The 18872-nt window shown below is 52.4% G+C and overlaps 1 protein-coding gene across 1 annotated transcript in view; it reads right to left on the bottom strand.

Moving 5' to 3' along the window:
- LOC137309690 (aldehyde oxidase-like) overlaps positions 1-18640 on the bottom strand; it is a 122287-nt gene extending 103647 nt beyond the window's left edge. The window contains exons 1-2 of the mRNA XM_067977757.1: positions 18502-18640; positions 16250-16372 (exon numbers count right to left, since the gene is read on the bottom strand). Of these exons, the coding sequence (XP_067833858.1) occupies positions 16250-16372; positions 18502-18540 (162 nt within the window). The 5' untranslated portion in view covers positions 18541-18640. The remainder of the gene's footprint in view (positions 1-16249; positions 16373-18501) is intronic.
- Positions 18641-18872: the final 232 nt, after the last annotated feature.

The following is an 18872-nucleotide window of genomic DNA, read 5'->3' as shown; positions in this document are numbered from 1 at the left end:
CCTCCTCCTCCAATACCTCAATCTGTGTTACCTCACCCTCCTCCTCCAATACCTCCCACTGTGTTACCTCACCCTCCTCCTCCAATACCTCAAACTGTGTTACCTCACCCTCCTCCTCCAATACCTCCCACTGTGTTACCTCACCCTCCTCCTCCAATACCTCAAACTGTGTTACCTCACCCTCCTCCTACAATACCTCCCACTGTGTTACCTCACCCTCCTCCTCCAATACCTCAAACTGTGTTACCTCACCCTCCTCCTCCAATACCTCCCACTGTGTTACCTCACCCTCCTCCTCCAATACCTCAAACTGTGTTACCTCACCCTCCTCCTCCAATACCTCAAACTGTGTTACCTCACCCTCCTCCTCCAATACCTCCCACTGTGTTACCTCACCCGCCTCCTCCAATACCTCAAACTGTGTTACCTCACCCTCCTCCTACAATACCTCAAACTGTGTTACCTCACCCTCCTCCTCCAATACCTCCCACTGTGTTACCTCACCCTCCTCCTCCAATACCTCAAACTGTGTTACCTCACCCTCCTCCTCCAATACCTCCCACTGTGTTACCTCACCCTCCTCCTCCAATACCTCAAACTGTGTTACCTCACCCTCCTCCTCCAAAACCTCCCACTGTGTTACCTCACCCTCCTCCTCCAATACCTCCCGCTGTGTTACCTCACCTTCCTCCTCCAATACCTCCCACTGTGTTACCTCACCCTCCTCCTCCAATACCTCCCACTGTGTTACCTCACCCTCCTCCTCCAATACCTCAAACTGTGTTACCTCACCCTCCTCCTCCAATACCTCAAACTGTGTTACCTCACCCTCCTCCTCCAATACTTCCCACTGTGTTACCTCACCCTCCTCCTCCAATACCTCCCACTGTGTTACCTCACCCTCCTCCTCCAATACCTCCCACTGTGTTACCTCACCCTCCTCCTCCAATACCTCAAACTGTGTTACCTCACCCTCCTCCTCCAATACCTCCCACTGTGTTACCTCACCCTCCTCCTCCAATACTTCCCACTGTGTTACCTCACCCTCCTCCTCCAATACCTCAAACTGTGTTACCTCACCCTCCTCCTCCAATACCTCCCACTGTGTTACCTCACCCTCCTCCTCCAATACCTCCCACTGTGTTACCTCACCCTCCTCCTCCAATACCTCCCACTGTGTTACCTCACCCTCCTCCTCCAATACCTCCCACTGTGTTACCTCACCCTCCTCCTCCAATACCTCCCTCTGTGTTACCTCACCCTCCTCCTCCAATACCTCCCACTGTGTTACCTCACCCTCCTCCTCCAATACCTCAAACTGTGTTACCTCACCCTCCTCCTCCAATACCTCAAACTGTGTTACCTCACCCTCCTCCTCCAATACCTCAAACTGTGTTACCTCACCCTCCTCCTCCAATACCTCAAACTGTGTTACCTCACCCGCCTCCTCCAATCCCTCAAACTGTGTTACCTCACCCTCCTCCTCCAATACCTACCACTGTGTTACCTCACCCTCCTCCTCCAATACCTCCCACTGTGTTACCTCACCCTCCTCCTCCAATATCTCAAACTGTGTTACCTCACCCTCCTCCTACAATACCTCAAACTTTGTTACCTCACCCTCCTCCTCCAATACCTCCCACTGTGTTACCTCACCCTCCTCCTCCAATACCTCAAACTGTGTTACCTCACCCGCCTCCTCCAATACCTCAAACTGTGTTACCTCACCCTCCTCCTCCAATACCTCCCACTGTGTTACCTCACCCTCCTCCTCCAATACCTCAAACTGTGTTACCTCACCCTCCTCCTCCAATACCTCCCACTGTGTTAGCTCACCCTCCTCCTCCAATACCTCAAACTGTGTTACCTCACCCTCCTCCTCCAATACCTCCCACTGTGTTACCTCACCCTCCTCCTCCAATACCTCAAACTGTGTTACCTCACCCTCCTCCTACAATACCTCAAACTGTGTTACCTCACCCTCCTCCTCCAATACCTCCCACTGTGTTACCTCACCCGCCTCCTCCAATACCTCAAACTGTGTTACCTCACCCTCCTCCTACAATACCTCAAACTGTGTTACCTCACCCGCCTCCTCCAATACCTCAAACTGTGTTACCTCACCCTCCGCCTCCAATACCTCAAACTGTGTTACCTAACCCTCCTCCTCCAATACCTCAAACTGTGTTACCTCACCCTCCGCCTCCAATACCTCAAACTGTGTTACCTCACCCTCCTCCTCCAATACCTCAAACTATGTTACCTCACCCTCCTCCTCCAATACCTCCCACTGTGTTACCTCACCCGCCTCCTCCAATACCTCCCACTGTGTTACCTCACCCTCCTCCTCCAATACCTCAAACTGTGTTACCTCACCCTCCTCCTCCAATACCTCCCACTGTGTTACCTCACCCTCCTCCTCCAATACCTCCCACTGTGTTACCTCACCCTCCTCCTCCAATCCCTCAAACTGTGTTACCTCACCCTCCTCCTCCAATACCTCAAACTGTGTTACCTCACCCTCCTCCTCCAATACTTCCCACTGTGTTACCTCACCCTCCTCCTCCAATACCTCCCACTGTGTTACCTCACCCTCCTCCTCCAATACCTCAAACTGTGTTACCTCACCCTCCTCCTCCAATACTTCCCACTGTGTTACCTCACCCTCCTCCTCCAATACCTCCCACTGTGTTACCTCACCCTCCTCCTCCAATACCTCAAACTGTGTTAACTCACCCGCCTCCTCCAATACCTCAAACTGTGTTACCTCACCCTCCTCCTCCAATACTTCCCACTGTGTTACCTCACCCTCCTCCTCCAATACCTCCCACTGTGTTACCTCACCCTCCTCCTCCAATACCTCAAACTGTGTTACCTCACCCTCCTCCTCCAATACTTCCCACTGTGTTACCTCACCCTCCTCCTCCAATACCTCCCACTGTATTACCTCACCCTCCTCCTCCAATACCTCAAACTGTGTTAACTCACCCTCCTCCTCCAATACCTCCCACTGTGTTACCTCACCCTCCTCCTCCAATACCTCAAACTGTGTTACCTCACCCTCCTCCTCCAATACTTCCCACTGTGTTACCTCACCCTCCTCCTCCAATACCTCAAACTGTGTTACCTCACCCGCCTCCTCCAATACCTCAAACTTTGTTACCTCACCCTCCTCCTCCAATACCTCAAACTGTGTTACCTCACCCTCCTCCTCCAATACCTCCCACTGTGTTACCTCACCCTCCACCTCCAATACCTCAAACTGTGTTACCTCACCCTCCTCCTCCAATACCTCAAACTGTGTTACCTCACCCTCCTCCTCCAATACCTCAAACTGTGTTACCTCACCCTCCTCCTCCAATACCTCAAACTGTGTTACCTCACCCTCCTCCTCCAATACCTCAAACTGTGTTACCTCACCCTCCTCCTCCAATACCTCCCACTGTGTTACCTCACCCTCCTCCTCCAAAACCTCCCACTGTGTTACCTCACCCTCCGCCTCCAATACCTCCCACTGTGTTACCTCACCCTCCTCCTCCAATACTTCCCACTGTGTTACCTCACCCTCCTCCTCCAATACCTCCCACTGTGTTACCTCACCCTCCTCCTCCAATACCTCCCTCTGTGTTACCTCACCCTCCTCCTCCAATACCTCAAACTGTGTTACCTCACCCTCCTCCTCCAATACCTCCCTCTGTGTTACCTCACCCTCCTCCTCCAATACCTCAAACTGTGTTACCTCACCCTCCTCCTCCAATACCTCCCACTGTGTTACCTCACCCTCCTCCTCCAATACCTCCCACTGTGTTACCTCACCCTCCTCCTCCAATACCTCAAACTGTGTTACCTCACCCTCCTCCTCCAATACCTCCCACTGTGTTACCTCACCCTCCTCCTCCAATACCTCAAACTGTGTTACCTCACCCTCCTCCTCCAATACCTCCCACTGTGTTACCTCACCCTCCTCCTCCAATACCTCAAACTGTGTTACCTCACCCTCCTCCTCCAATACCTCCCACTGTGTTACCTCACCCTCCTCCTCCAATACCTCAAACTGTGTTACCTCACCCGCCTCCTCCAATACCTCCCACTGTGTTACCTCACCCTCCTCCTCCAATACCTCAAACTGTGTTACCTCACCCTCCTCCTCCAATACCTCAAACTGTTTTACCTCATCCTCCGCCTCCAATAACCTCCCACTGTGTTACCTCACCCTCCTCCTCCAATACCTCAAACTGTGTTACCTCACCCTCCTCCTCCAATACCTCAAACTGTGTTACCTCACCCTCCTCCTCCAATACCTCAAACTGTGTTACCTCACCCTCCTCCTCCAATACCTCAAACTGTGTTACCTCACCCTCCTCCTCCAATACCTCCCACTGTGTTACCTCACCCTCCTCCTCCAAAACCTCCCACTGTGTTACCTCACCCTCCGCCTCCAATACCTCCCACTGTGTTACCTCACCCTCCTCCTCCAATACTTCCCACTGTGTTACCTCACCCTCCTCCTCCAATACCTCCCACTGTGTTACCTCACCCTCCTCCTCCAATACCTCCCTCTGTGTTACCTCACCCTCCTCCTCCAATACCTCAAACTGTGTTACCTCACCCTCCTCCTCCAATACCTCCCTCTGTGTTACCTCACCCTCCTCCTCCAATACCTCAAACTGTGTTACCTCACCCTCCTCCTCCAATACCTCCCACTGTGTTACCTCACCCTCCTCCTCCAATACCTCCCACTGTGTTACCTCACCCTCCTCCTCCAATACCTCAAACTGTGTTACCTCACCCTCCTCCTCCAATACCTCCCACTGTGTTACCTCACCCTCCTCCTCCAATACCTCAAACTGTGTTACCTCACCCTCCTCCTCCAATACCTCCCACTGTGTTACCTCACCCTCCTCCTCCAATACCTCAAACTGTGTTACCTCACCCTCCTCCTCCAATACCTCCCACTGTGTTACCTCACCCTCCTCCTCCAATACCTCAAACTGTGTTACCTCACCCGCCTCCTCCAATACCTCCCACTGTGTTACCTCACCCTCCTCCTCCAATACCTCAAACTGTGTTACCTCACCCTCCTCCTCCAATACCTCAAACTGTTTTACCTCATCCTCCGCCTCCAATAACCTCCCACTGTGTTACCTCACCCTCCTCCTCCAATACCTCCCACTGTGTTACCTCACCCTCCTCCTCCAATACCTCAAACTGTGTTACCTCACCCTCCTCCTCCAATACCTCCCACTGTGTTACCTCACCCTCCTCCTCCAATACCTCCCACTGTGTTACCTCACCCGCCTCCTCCAATACCTCAAACTTTGTTACCTCACCCTCCTCCTCCAATACCTCAAACTGTGTTACCTCACCCTCCTCCTCCAATACCTCCCACTGTGTTACCTCACCCGCCTCCTCCAATACCTCAAACTGTGTTACCTCACCCTCCTCCTCCAATACCTCAAACTGTGTTACCTCACCCTCCTCCTCCAATACCTCAAACTGTGTTACCTCACCCTCCTCCTCCAATAACCTCCCACTGTGTTACCTCACCCTCCTCCTCCAATACCTCAAACTGTGTTACCTCACCCTCCTCCTCCAATCCCTCAAACTGTGTTACCTCACCCGCCTCCTCCAATACCTCAAACTGTGTTACCTCACCCGCCTCCTCCAATACCTCAAACTGTGTTACCTCACCCTCCTCCTCCAATACCTCCCACTGTGTTACCTCACCCTCCTCCTCCAATACCTCAAACTGTGTTACCTCACCCTCCTCCTCCAATACCTCAAACTGTGTTACCTTACCCTCCTCCTCCAATACCTCCCGCTGTGTTACCTCACCCTCCTCCTCCAATACCTCAAACTGTGTTACCTCACCCTCCTCCTCCAATACCTCAAACTGTGTTACCTCACCCTCCTCCTCCAATACCTCCCACTGTGTTACCTCACCCTCCTCCTCCAATACCTCCCACTGTGTTACCTCACCCTCCTCCTCCAATACCTCCCACTGTGTTACCTCACCCTCCTCCTCCAATACCTCCCACTGTGTTACCTCACCCTCCTCCTCCAATACCTCCCACTGTGTTACCTCACCCTCCTCCTCCAATACCTCCCACTGTGTTACCTCACCCTCCTCCTCCAATACCTCAAACTGTGTTACCTCACCCTCCTCCTCCAATACCTCCCACTGTGTTACCTCACCCTCCTCCTCCAATAGCTCAAACTGTGTTACCTCACCCTCCTCCTCCAATACCTCAAACTGTGTTACCTCACCCTCCTCCTCCAATACCTCCCACTGTGTTACCTCACCCTCCACCTCCAATACCTCAAACTGTGTTACCTCACCCTCCTCCTCCAATACTTCCCACTGTGTTACCTCACCCTCCTCCTCCAATACCTCAAACTGTGTTACCTCACCCTCCTCCTCCAATACCTCAAACTGTGTTACCTCACCCTCCTCCTCCAATACCTCCCTCTGTGTTACCTCACCCTCCTCCTCACCCTCCTCCTCCAATACCTCAAACTGTGTTACCTCACCCTCCTCCTCCAATACATCAAACTGTGTTACCTCACCCTCCTCCTCCTATACCTCAAACTGTGTTACCTCACCCTCCTCCTCCAATACCTCCCACTGTGTTACCTCACCCTCCTCCTCCAATACCTCCCACTGTGTTACCTCACCCTCCTCCTCCAATACCTCCCACTGTGTTACCTCACACTCCTCCTCCAATACCTCAAACTGTGTTACCTCACCCTCCTCCTCCAATACCTCCCACTGTGTTACCTCACCCTCCTCCTCCAATACCTCCCACTGTGTTACCTCACCCTCCTCCTCCAATACCTCAAACTGTGTTACCTCACCATCCTCCTCCAATACCTCCCACTGTGTTACCTCACCCTCCTCCTCCAATACCTCCCACTGTGTTACCTCACCCTCCTCCTCCAATACTTCCCACTGTGTTACCTCACCCTCCTCCTCCAATACCTCAAACTGTGTTACCTCACCCTCCTCCTCCAATACCTCAAACTGTGTTACCTCACCCTCCTCCTCCAATACCTCCCACTGTGTTACCTCACCCTCCTCCTCCAGTACGTCCCACTGTGTTACCTCAACCTCCTCCTCCAATACCTCAAACTGTGTTACCTCACCCTCCTCCTCCAATACCTCAAACTGTGTTACCTCACCCGCCTCCTCCAATCCCTCAAACTGTGTTACCTCACCCTCCTCCTCCAATACCTCAAACTGTGTTACCTCACCCTCCTCCTCCAATCCCTCAAACTGTGTTACCTCACCCTCCTCCTCCAATACTTCCCACTGTGTTACCTCACCCTCCTCCTCCAATACCTCCCACTGTGTTACCTCACCCTCATCCTCCAATACCTCCCACTGTGTTACCTCACCCTCCTCCTCCAATACTTCCCACTGTGTTACCTCACCCTCCTCCTCCAATACCTCCCACTGTGTTACCTCACCCTCCTCCTCCAATAACCTCCCTCTGTGTTACCTCACCCTCCTCCTCCAATACCTCCCACTGTGTTACCTCACCCTCCTCCTCCAATACCTCAAACTGTGTTACCTCACACTCCTCCTCCAATACCTCCCACTGTGTTACCCCACCCTCCTCCTCCAATACCTCAAACTGTGTTACATCACCCTCCTCCTCCAATACCTCCCACTGTGTTACCTCACCCTCCTCCTCCAATACCTCCCACTGTGTTACCTCACCCTCCTCCTCCAATACCTCAAACTGTGTTACCTCACCCTCCTCCTCCAATACCTCCCACTGTGTTACCCCACCCTCCTCCTCCAATACCTCAAACTGTGTTACCTCACCCTCCTCCTCCAATACCTCCCACTGTGTTACCTCACCCTCCTCCTCCAATACCTCAAACTGTGTTACCTCACCCTCCTCCTCCAATACCTCCCACTGTGTTACCTCACCCTCCTCCTCCAATACCTCCCACTGTGTTACCTCACCCTCCTCCTCCAATACCTCCCACTGTGTTACCTCACCCTCCTCCTCCAATACCTCAAACTGTGTTACCTCACCCTCCTCCTCCAATACCTCAAACTGTGTTACCTCACCCTCCTCCTCCAATCCCTCAAACTGTGTTACCTCACCCTCCTCCTCCAATACCTCAAACTGTGTTACCTCACCCTCCTCCTCCAATACATCAAACTGTGTTACCTCACCCTCCTCCTCCAATACCTCCCACTGTGTTACCTCACCCTCCTCCTCCAATACCTCAAACTGTGTTACCTCACCCTCCTCCTCCAATACCTCCCACTGTGTTACCTCACCCTCCTCCTCCAATACCTCCCACTGTGTTACCTCACCCTCCTCCTCCAATACCTCCCACTGTGTTACCTTCTCCGCCTCCTCCAATACCTCAAACTGTGTTACCTCACTCCCTCCTCCAATACCTCAAACTGTGTTACCTCACCCTCCTCCTCCAATACCTCCCACTGTGTTACCTCACCCTCCTCCTCCAATACCTCCCACTGTGTTACCTCACCCTCCTCCTCCAATACCTCAAACTGTGTTACCTCACCCTCCTCCTCCAATACCTCCCGCTGTGTTACCTCACCCTCCTCCTCCAATACCTCAAACTGTGTTACCTCACCCTCCTCCTCCAATACCTCAAACTGTGATACCTCACCCTCCTCCTCCAATACCTCCCACTGTGTTACCTCACCCGCCTCCTCCAATACCTCAAACTGTGTTACCTCACCCTCCTCCTCCAATACCTCCCACTGTGTTACCTCACCCTCCTCCTCCAATACCTCAAACTGTGATACCTCACCCTCCTCCTCCATTACCTCCCACTGTGTTACCTCACCCTCCTCCTCCAATCCCTCAAACTGTGATACCTCACCCTCCTCCTCCATTACCTCCCACTGTGTTACCTCACCCTCCTCCTCCAATCCCTCAAACTGTGTTACCCCACCCTCCTCCTCCAATACTTCCCACTGTGTTACCTCACCCTCCTCCTCCAATACCTCCCACTGTGTTACCTCACCCTCCTCCTCAAATACCTCCCACTGTGTTACCTCACCCTCCACCTCCAATAATTCCCACTGTGTTACCTCACCCTCCTCCTCCAATACCTCCAACTTTGTTACTTCCCCTTCCTCCATCAATACCTCACACTGTGTTACCTCACCCTCCTCCTCCAATACCTCAAACTGTGTTACCTCACCCTCCTCCTCCAATACCTCCCACTGTGTTACCTCACCCTCCTCCTCCAATACCTCAAACTGTGTTACCTCACCCTCCTCCTCCAATACCTGCCACTGTGTTACCTCACCCTCCTCCTCCAATACCTCAAACTGTGTTACCTCACCCTCCTCCTCCAATACCTCAAACTGTGTTACCTCACCCTCCTCCTCCAATACCTCCCACTGTGTTACCTCACCCTCCTCCTCCAATACCTCCCACTGTGTTACCTCACCCTCCTCCTCCAATACCTCCCACTGTGTTACCTCACCCTCCTCCTCCAATACCTCCCACTGTGTTACCTCACCCTCCTCCTCCAATACCTCAAACTGTGTTACCTCACCCTCCTTCTCCAATACCTCCCACTGTGTTACCTCACCCTCCTCCTCCAATACCTCAAACTGTGTTACCTCACCCTCCTCCTTCAATACCTCAAACTGTGTTACCTCACCCTCCTCCTCCAATACCTCCCAGTGTGTTACCTCACCCTCCTCCTCCAATACCTCCCACTGTGTTACCTCACCCTCCTCCTCCAATACCTCAAACTGTGTTACCTCACCCTCCTCCTCCAATACCTCCCACTGTGTTACCACACCCTCCTCCTCCAATACCTCAAACTGTGTTACCTCACCCTCCTCCTTCAATACCTCAAACTGTGTTACCTCACCCTCCTCCTCCAATACCTCAAACTGTGTTACCTCACCCTCCTTCTCCAATACATCAAACTGTGTTACCTCACCCTCCTCCTCCAATACCTCCCAATGTGTTACCTCACCCTCCTCCTCCAATACCTCAAACTGTGTTACCTCACCCTCCTCCTTCAATACCTCAAACTGTGTTACCTCACCCTCCTCCTCCAATACCTCCTACTGTGTTACCTCACCCTCCTCCTCCAATACCTCAAACTGTGTTACCTCACCCTCCTCCTCCAATACCTCCCAATGTGTCACCTTATCCTCCTCCTCCAATACCTCAAACTGTGTTACCTCACCCTCCTCCTCAAATACCTCCCACTGTGTTACCTCACCCTCCTCCTCCAATACCTCAAACTGTGTTACCTCACCCTCCTCCTCCAATACCTCAAATTGTGTTACCTCACCCTCCTCCTCCAATACCTCAAACTGTGTTACCTCACCCTCCTCCTCCAATACCTCACACTGTGTTACCTCACCCTCCTCCTCCAATCCCTCAAACTGTGTTACCTCACCCTCCTCCTCCAATACCTCAAACTGTGTTACCTCACCCTCCTCCTCCAATACCTCAAACTGTGTTACCTCACCCTCCTCCTCAAATACCTCCCACTGTGTTACCTCACCCACCTCCTCCAATACCTCAAACTGTGATACCTCACCCTCCTCCTCCAATCCCTCAAACTGTGTTACCTCACCCTCCTCCTCCAATACCTCCCACTGTGTTACCTCACCCTCCTCCTCCAATACCTCCCAGTGTGTTACCTCACCCTCCTCCTCCAATACCTCCCACTGTGTTACCTCACCCTCCTCCTCCAATACCTCAAACTGTGTTACCTCACCCTCCTCCTCCAATACCTCAAACTGTGTTACCTCACCCTCCTCCTCCAATACCTCAAACTGTGTTACCTCACCCTCCTCCTCCAATACCTCCCACTGTGTTACCTCACCCTCCTCCTCCAATACCTCAAACTGTGTTACCTCACCCTCCTCCTCCAATACCTCAAACTGTGTTACCTCACCCTCCTCCTCCAATACCTCCCACTGTGTTACCTCACCCTCCTCGTCCAATCCCTCAAACTGTGTTACCTCACCCTCCTCCTCCAATACCTCAAACTGTGTTACCTCACCCTCCTCCTCCAATAACTCCCACTGTGTTACCTCACCCTCCTCCTCCAATCCCTCAAACTGTGTTACCTCACCCTCCTCCTCCAATACCTCAAACTGTGTTACCTCAACCACCTCCTCCAATACCTCAAACTGTTTTACCTCACCCTCCTCCTCCAATACCTCAAACTGTGTTACCTCACCCTCTTCCTCCAATACCTCAAACTGTGTTACCTCACCCTCCGCCTCCAATACCTCAAACTGTGTTACCTCACCCTCCTCCTCCAATACCTCAAACTGTGTTACCTCACCCTCCGCCTCCAATACCTCAAACTGTGTTACCTCACCCTCCTCCTCCAATACCTCCCACTGTGTTACCTCACCCTCCTCCTCCAATACCTCAAACTGTGTTACCTCACCCTCCTCCTCCAATACCTCAAACTGTGTTACCTCACCCTCCGCCTCCAATACCTCAAACTGTGTTACCTCACCCTCCTCCTCCAATACCTCAAACTGTGTTACCTCACCCTCCGCCTCCAATACCTCAAACTGTGTTACCTCACCCTCCTCCTCCAATACCTCCCACTGTGTTACCTCACCCTCCTCCTCCAATACCTCAAACTGTGTTACCTCACCCTCCTCCTCCAATACCTCAAACTGTGTTACCTCACCCTCCGCCTCCAATACCTCAAACTGTGTTACCTCACCCTCCGCCTCCAATACCTCAAACTGTGTTACCTCACCCTCCGCCTCCAATACCTCAAACTGTGTTACCTCACCCTCCTCCTCCAATACCTCAAACTGTGTTACCTCACCCTCCGCCTCCAATACCTCAAACTGTGTTACCTCACCCTCCTCCTCCAATACCTCAAACTATGTTACCTCACCCTCCTCCTCCAATACCTCAAACTGTGTTACCTCACCCTCCTCCTCCAATACCTCAAACTGTGTTACCTCACCCTCCGCCTCCAATACCTCAAACTATGTTACCTCACTCTCCTCCTCCAATACCTCAAACTGTGTTACCTCACCCTCCTCCTCCAATACCTCAAACTGTGTTACCTCACCCTCCGCCTCCAATACCTCAAACTATGTTACCTCACCCTCCTCCTTCAATACCTCAAACTGTGTTACCTCACCCTCCGCCTCCAATACCTCAAACTGTGTTACCTCACCCTCCTCCTCCAATACCTCAAACTATGTTACCTCACCCTCCTCCTCCAATACCTCCCACTGTGTTACCTCACCCTCCTCCTCCAATACCTCAAACTGTGTTACCTCACCCTCCTCCTTCAATACCTCAAACTGTGTTACCTCACCCTCCTCCTCCAATACCTCAAACTGTGTTACCTCACCCTCCGCCTCCAATACCTCAAACTGTGTTACCTCACCCTCCTCCTTCAATACCTCAAACTGTGTTACCTCACCCTCCTCCTCCAATACCTCAAACTGTGTTACCTCACCCTCCGCCTCCAATACCTCAAACTGTGTTACCTCACCCTCCTCCTCCAATACCTCAAACTATGTTACCTCACCCTCCTCCTCCAATACCTCAAACTGTGTTACCTCACCCTCCGCCTCCAATACCTCAAACTGTGTTACCTCACCCTCCTCCTCCAATACCTCAAACTATGTTACCTCACCCTCCTCCTCCAATACCTCAAACTGTGTTACCTCACCCTCCTCCTCCAATACCTCAAACTGTGTTACCTCACCCTCCGCCTCCAATACCTCAAACTATGTTACCTCACCCTCCTCCTTCAATACCTCAAACTGTGTTACCTCACCCTCCGCCTCCAATACCTCAAACTGTGTTACCTCACCCTCTTCCTCCAATACCTCAAACTGTGTTACCTCACCCTCCGCCTCTAATACCTCAAACTGTGTTACCTCACCCTCCTCCTCCAATACCTCAAACTGTGTTACCTCACCCTCCGCCTCCAATACCTCAAACTGTGTTACCTCACCCTCCTCCTCCAATACCTCCCACTGTGTTACCTCACCCTCCTCCTCCAATACCTCAAACTGTGTTACCTCACCCTCCTCCTCCAATACCTCAAACTGTGTTACCTCACCCTCCGCCTCCAATACCTCAAACTGTGTTACCTCACCCTCCTCCTCCAATACCTCAAACTGTGTTACCTCACCCTCCGCCTCCAATACCTCAAACTGTGTTACCTCACCCTCCTCCTCCAATACCTCCCACTGTGTTACCTCACCCTCCTCCTCCAATACCTCAAACTGTGTTACCTCACCCTCCTCCTCCAATACCTCAAACTGTGTTACCTCACCCTCCGCCTCCAATACCTCAAACTGTGTTACCTCACCCTCCTCCTCCAATACCTCAAACTGTGTTACCTCACCCTCCGCCTCCAATACCTCAAACTGTGTTACCTCACCCTCCTCCTCCAATACCTCAAACTATGTTACCTCACCCTCCTCCTCCAATACCTCAAACTGTGTTACCTCACCCTCCTCCTCCAATACCTCAAACTGTGTTACCTCACCCTCCGCCTCCAATACCTCAAACTATGTTACCTCACCCTCCTCCTTCAATACCTCAAACTGTGTTACCTCACCCTCCGCCTCCAATACCTCAAACTGTGTTACCTCACCCTCCTCCTCCAATACCTCAAACTATGTTACCTCACCCTCCTCCTCCAATACCTCAAACTGTGTTACCTCACCCTCCTCCTCCAATACCTCAAACTGTGTTACCTCACCCTCCGCCTCCAATACCTCAAACTATGTTACCTCACCCTCCTCCTTCAATACCTCAAACTGTGTTACCTCACCCTCCGCCTCCAATACCTCAAACTGTGTTACCTCACCCTCCGCCTCCAATACCTCAAACTGTGTTACCTCACCCTCCTCCTCCAATACCTCAAACTATGTTACCTCACCCTCCTCCTCCAATACCTCAAACTGTGTTACCTCACCCTCCGCCTCCAATACCTCAAACTGTGTTACCTCACCCTCCTCCTCCAATACCTCAAACTATGTTACCTCACCCTCCTCCTCCAATACCTCAAACTGTGTTACCTCACCCTCCGCCTCCAATACCTCAAACTATGTTACCTCACCCTCCTCCTTCAATACCTCAAACTGTGTTACCTCACCCTCCGCCTCCAATACCTCAAAGTGTGTTACCTCACCCTCCGCCTCCAATACCTCAAACTGTGTTACCTCACCCTCCTCCTCCAATACCTCAAACTATGTTACCTCACCCTCCTCCTCCAATACCTCAAACTGTGTTACCTCACCCTCCTCCTCCAATACCTCAAACTGTGTTACCTCACCCTCCGCCTCCAATACCTCAAACTATGTTACCTCACCCTCCTCCTTCAATACCTCAAACTGTGCCCCGTCACCTACTCCCACTTTGGTAACACCTCCCATTCCCCCTTCACTAACACCCCCTCATTCCCCCCTCCACTAACACCCCCTCATTCCCCCCTCCACTAACACCCCCTCATTCCCCCCTCCACTAACACCCCCTCACATTCCCCCTTCACTAACACCCCCTCATTCCCCCCTCCACTAACACCCCCTCATTCCCCCCTCCACTAACACCCCCTCACATTCCCCCCTCCACTAACACCCCCTCATTCCCCCCTCCACTAACACCCCCTCATTCCCCCTCCACTAACACCCCCTCACATTCCTCCTCCACTAACACCCCCTCACATTCCCCCTCCACTAACACCCCCTCACATTCCCCCTCCACTAACACCCCCTCACATTCCCCCTCCACTAACACCCCCTCACATTCCTCCTCCACTAACACCCCCTCACATTCCCCCTCCACTAACACCCCCTCACATTCCTCCTCCACTAACACCCCCTCACATTCCCCCCTCCACTAACACCCCCTCATTCCCCCTCCACTAACACCTCCTCACATTCCCCCTCCACTAACACCCCCTCATTCCCCACTCCACTAACACCCCCTCATTCCCCCTCCACTAACACCCCCTCATTCCCCCTCCACTAACACCCCCTCACATTCCCCCCTCCACTAACACCCCCTCATTCCCCCTCCACTAACACCCCCTCACATTCCCCCCTCCACTAACACCCCCTCATTCCCCCCTCCACTAACACCCCCTCATTCCCCCCTCCACTAACACCCCCTCACATTCCTCCTCCACTAACACCCCCTCATTCCCCCTCCACTAACACCCCCTCATTCCCCCTCCACTAACACCCCCTCACATTCCCCCCTCCACTAACACCCCCTCATTCCCCCTCCACTAACACCCCCTCACATTCCCCCTCCACTAACACCCCCTCATTCCCCCCTCCACTAACACCCCCTCACATTCCCCCCTCCACTAACACCCCCTCATTCCCCCTCCACTAACACCCCCTCATTCCCCCCTCCACTAACACCCCCTCACATTCCCCCTCCACTAACACCCCCTCACATTCTCCCCTCCAGTCACTTACAACCTGGTAAAATGCGGGAATCTAATCGAGGGGTTCGGGGGGTTTATATACAGAATAACAGATACCCGGGAGTGAGTTACAGGCTGGAATCTGATCGAGGGGTTCAGGGGGTTTATACATAGAATAACAGACACCTGGGAGTGAGTTACAGGCTGGTATCTAATCGAGGGGTTCGGGGGATTTATATATAGAATAACAGACACCTGGGAGTGAGTAACAGGCTGGAATCTAATCGAGGGGTTCGGGGGGTTTATATATAGAATAACAGATACCCGGGAGTGAGTTACAGACTGGAATCTAATCGAGGGGTTCGGGGGATTTATATATAGAATAACAGATACCCGGGAGTGAGTTACAGACTGGAATCTAATCGAGGGGTTCGGGGGGTTTATATATAGAATAACAGACACCCGGGAGTGAGTAACAGGCTGGAATCTAATCGAGGGGTTCGGGGGGTTTATATATAGAATAACAGATACCCGGGAGTGAGTTACAGATTGGAATCTAATCGATGGGTTCGGGGGGTTTATATTTCGAATAACAGATACCCGGGAGTGAGTTACAGACTGGAATCTAATCGATGGGTTCGGGGGGTTTATATATAGAATAACAGATACCCGGGAGTGAGTTACAGACTGGAATCTAATCGAGGGGTTCGGGGGGTTTATATCTCGAATTTTACACTTCAGGAGTATTGCTTTGCCGGTGAGTGTGTTGGGATGTCCTGAGCTGGTCAATATTAATGCCATTTCCTGCTTTCTTTCTCTTTCTCTGCCGTCGTCCAACACAAACCTCCAGAGTGAGGACGACAGGCTCCAGGTCCTCGTACGTTATCTTCACAGCTGAGGCCGCCATCTTGGCGTGTTCCTGGCTGTCGGCAACGATTCCGCAGATGATTTGTCCCACACAGGTCACCTGTACAGGAAAGGAGAGAGTGTGAAAGGCAAGGAGTGAGAGCAGAGGGAGCCAGAGCTCTCGGAGTTTGTGTGTGTTCTCGGTCCAGTCGGACCTGGTGATGACCCTTCGCCACTGATGGGACTCACAGTCCAGTGTCCCAGCGTCAAAGCCCAGCAGGTGTCCCCTCACTGGTCTCAGGTAAATGAGGCCCAATAGTGGGTGTCCCCAGGGAGCTCAGCAGTGAAGAGGGGTTCAATTTAGGGTAGGTCCTGGGAGAGGGATGGGACGATCAGGAGCGGGGACGATCGGGGGGTGGGGGGGGAATCAGGAAGGAGGACCGATCGGTGGGGGGTGATCGGGAGGGGGCCGATTGGGGGGGGTGATTGGGAGGGGGCCGATCGGGAGGGTGGGGTGGTGATTGGGTGGGGGCCGATTGGGGGGGTGATTGGGAGGGGGGCCGATCGGTGGGGAGTGAGGGTGATCGGGAGGGGGCTGATTGGGGGGGTGATTGGGAGGGGGCCGATCGGGAGGGGGGGTGATTGGGAGGGGGACCGATCGGTGGGGGGACAATCGGGTGGGGTGGGGGTGATGGGGAGGGGACCGATTGGGGGGGTGATTGGGAGGGGGGCCAATTGAGAGTGAGGGGGGGATTGGGAGGGGGACCGATCGGGGTGGGTGATCGGGTGGGGGTTGGGTCCGACCAGGAGCCAGCAATGGTGCTCGGCACTGCACCGGTATCTGGAAACGACCTCCTGAATCTCCCGACTCCACATTCAGCAAAGGATTTTATCAACAAAATCGCCTTTTTGGTGGGGGCCTGGGGCGGGCACTTTAAACCCCAATGATAAGGCCGCACGTAGGCCTGGTTTTCCTGAAAGCAGCCGGCAAATTCAGCCTAATTTTGCAAAGGGGTCCTCAAGCAAGCGATAGGCCCCCTATTTGCATCGGCAAAGACCCGGCCACGATAACCAGCGGGGTTTAAAGTGCCCGCCCCAGGCCCCCACCAAAAAGGCGAGTTTGTTGATAAAATCCTTTGCTGAATGTGGAGTCGGGAGATTCAGTAGGTCTTTTCCAGATACCGGTGCAGTGCCGAGCACCATTGCTGGCTCCTGGTCGGCCCCCCACCTGATTACCCCACTTCCCGATCACCCCCACCCCCCCCACCGATTGTCCCCTCTCCCGATCGGCCCCCCTTCCTGATCACCCCACTCCCGTTTTGTGCCTGAAAAATGTGTCAGGCGCCATCAAATTTTTAGGCCATTGTCTCTCGTGGCTGTACAGAGGAACAGGATGAGGCCATTCGGCCCCTCGAGCCTGCTCCATTATTCAATTAGATCATGGCTGATCTGTTTCTCAACTCCATTTTCCCAGCTTTGCTCCATGTCCCTGATTCCCTCTCCAGACAAAAAACAATCAATTTCAGTCTTGAAAGCTCCAATTATCCCAGAATCCACAGTCTTTTTGGGGGGAGAGCTCCAGATTTCTTTTACACTTTGGAGTTGGCCTGTCCACTGTTTATTTTTGATTCTATGGGATGATTTCACAAACCCACACTCCCAGGGCAGAGCTACACCCATTGGGAGGGGTCGCACTCTCAACCCCGAGTCAGGAGGTCGTGGGTTCAAATCCCACTCCAGAGACTTGAGCACAAAATCTCGGCTGACACTCCGATGGTGTACTGAGGGAGTGCTGCACTGCCGGAGGTGTCGCCTTTCGGAAGAGACGTTAAACCCAGGACTCGTCTGCTCTCTCAGGTAAGAGATCCCATGACATTATTCGAAGAAGAGCAGGGGAGTTTTCCTGGTGTCCTGGACAATATTTATCCCTCAACCAAAACCTAAAACAGATTATCTGGTCATTATCTCATTGCTGTTTGTGGGATCTTGCTGTGCGCTAATTGGCTGCCATGTTTCATCCATTGCAACCGTGACAACGCTTCAAAAAGTATTTCATTGGCTGTAAAGCACTTTGGGACGTCCTGAGGTGGTGGGAGGAGCTATATAAATGCGAGACTTTCCTTCTTTAAGGCTACAATAGTCCATCCTGGATTCTCCGACTCACGTTCCCATCAATGAAAGAGATCACAGAGTCACCTCTGATGGGTTTTCCAGTCTGATGGTGGGATTGATTAAAGGAGCAGTGTTTACCTCACTTTCACACAGAATCTCCTCCTCGTCTCCAATCATCTGGACTATGTTTTTCCCAGGAACATCCTGAGCTGTGATGACATCAAACACCCCAGGCCGCTCCCGTGCCTCTGCTGTATCGATTGACCTGGATCACGGTGTCAAGTAAACATGGAGTCAGCGTGTGGATTACTGGCGTCACAAATTCACTTTGTTTTAAAACACAGCCCTTCAACAGAACTCAAACCCAAATCCTCACTCTGAAGAACATAAGGTCAAAGGTCCCAAAACAAGACCGGCCTCTGTAATATCAATAATTTCGGGTAATAGTATGAGTTAAATAGAATACGGTGAGACCAGGAGAGATCGAGGGGTTATAGAGTGTGTTAAAT

Source organism: Heptranchias perlo, unplaced genomic scaffold (genome assembly GCF_035084215.1).
Source record: "Heptranchias perlo isolate sHepPer1 unplaced genomic scaffold, sHepPer1.hap1 HAP1_SCAFFOLD_177, whole genome shotgun sequence".
NCBI classification, from domain to species: Eukaryota; Metazoa; Chordata; class Chondrichthyes; order Hexanchiformes; family Hexanchidae; genus Heptranchias; species Heptranchias perlo.
Note: the sequence above shows the minus strand (reverse complement) of the source record. Positions and strands in the feature narration are given on the sequence as shown.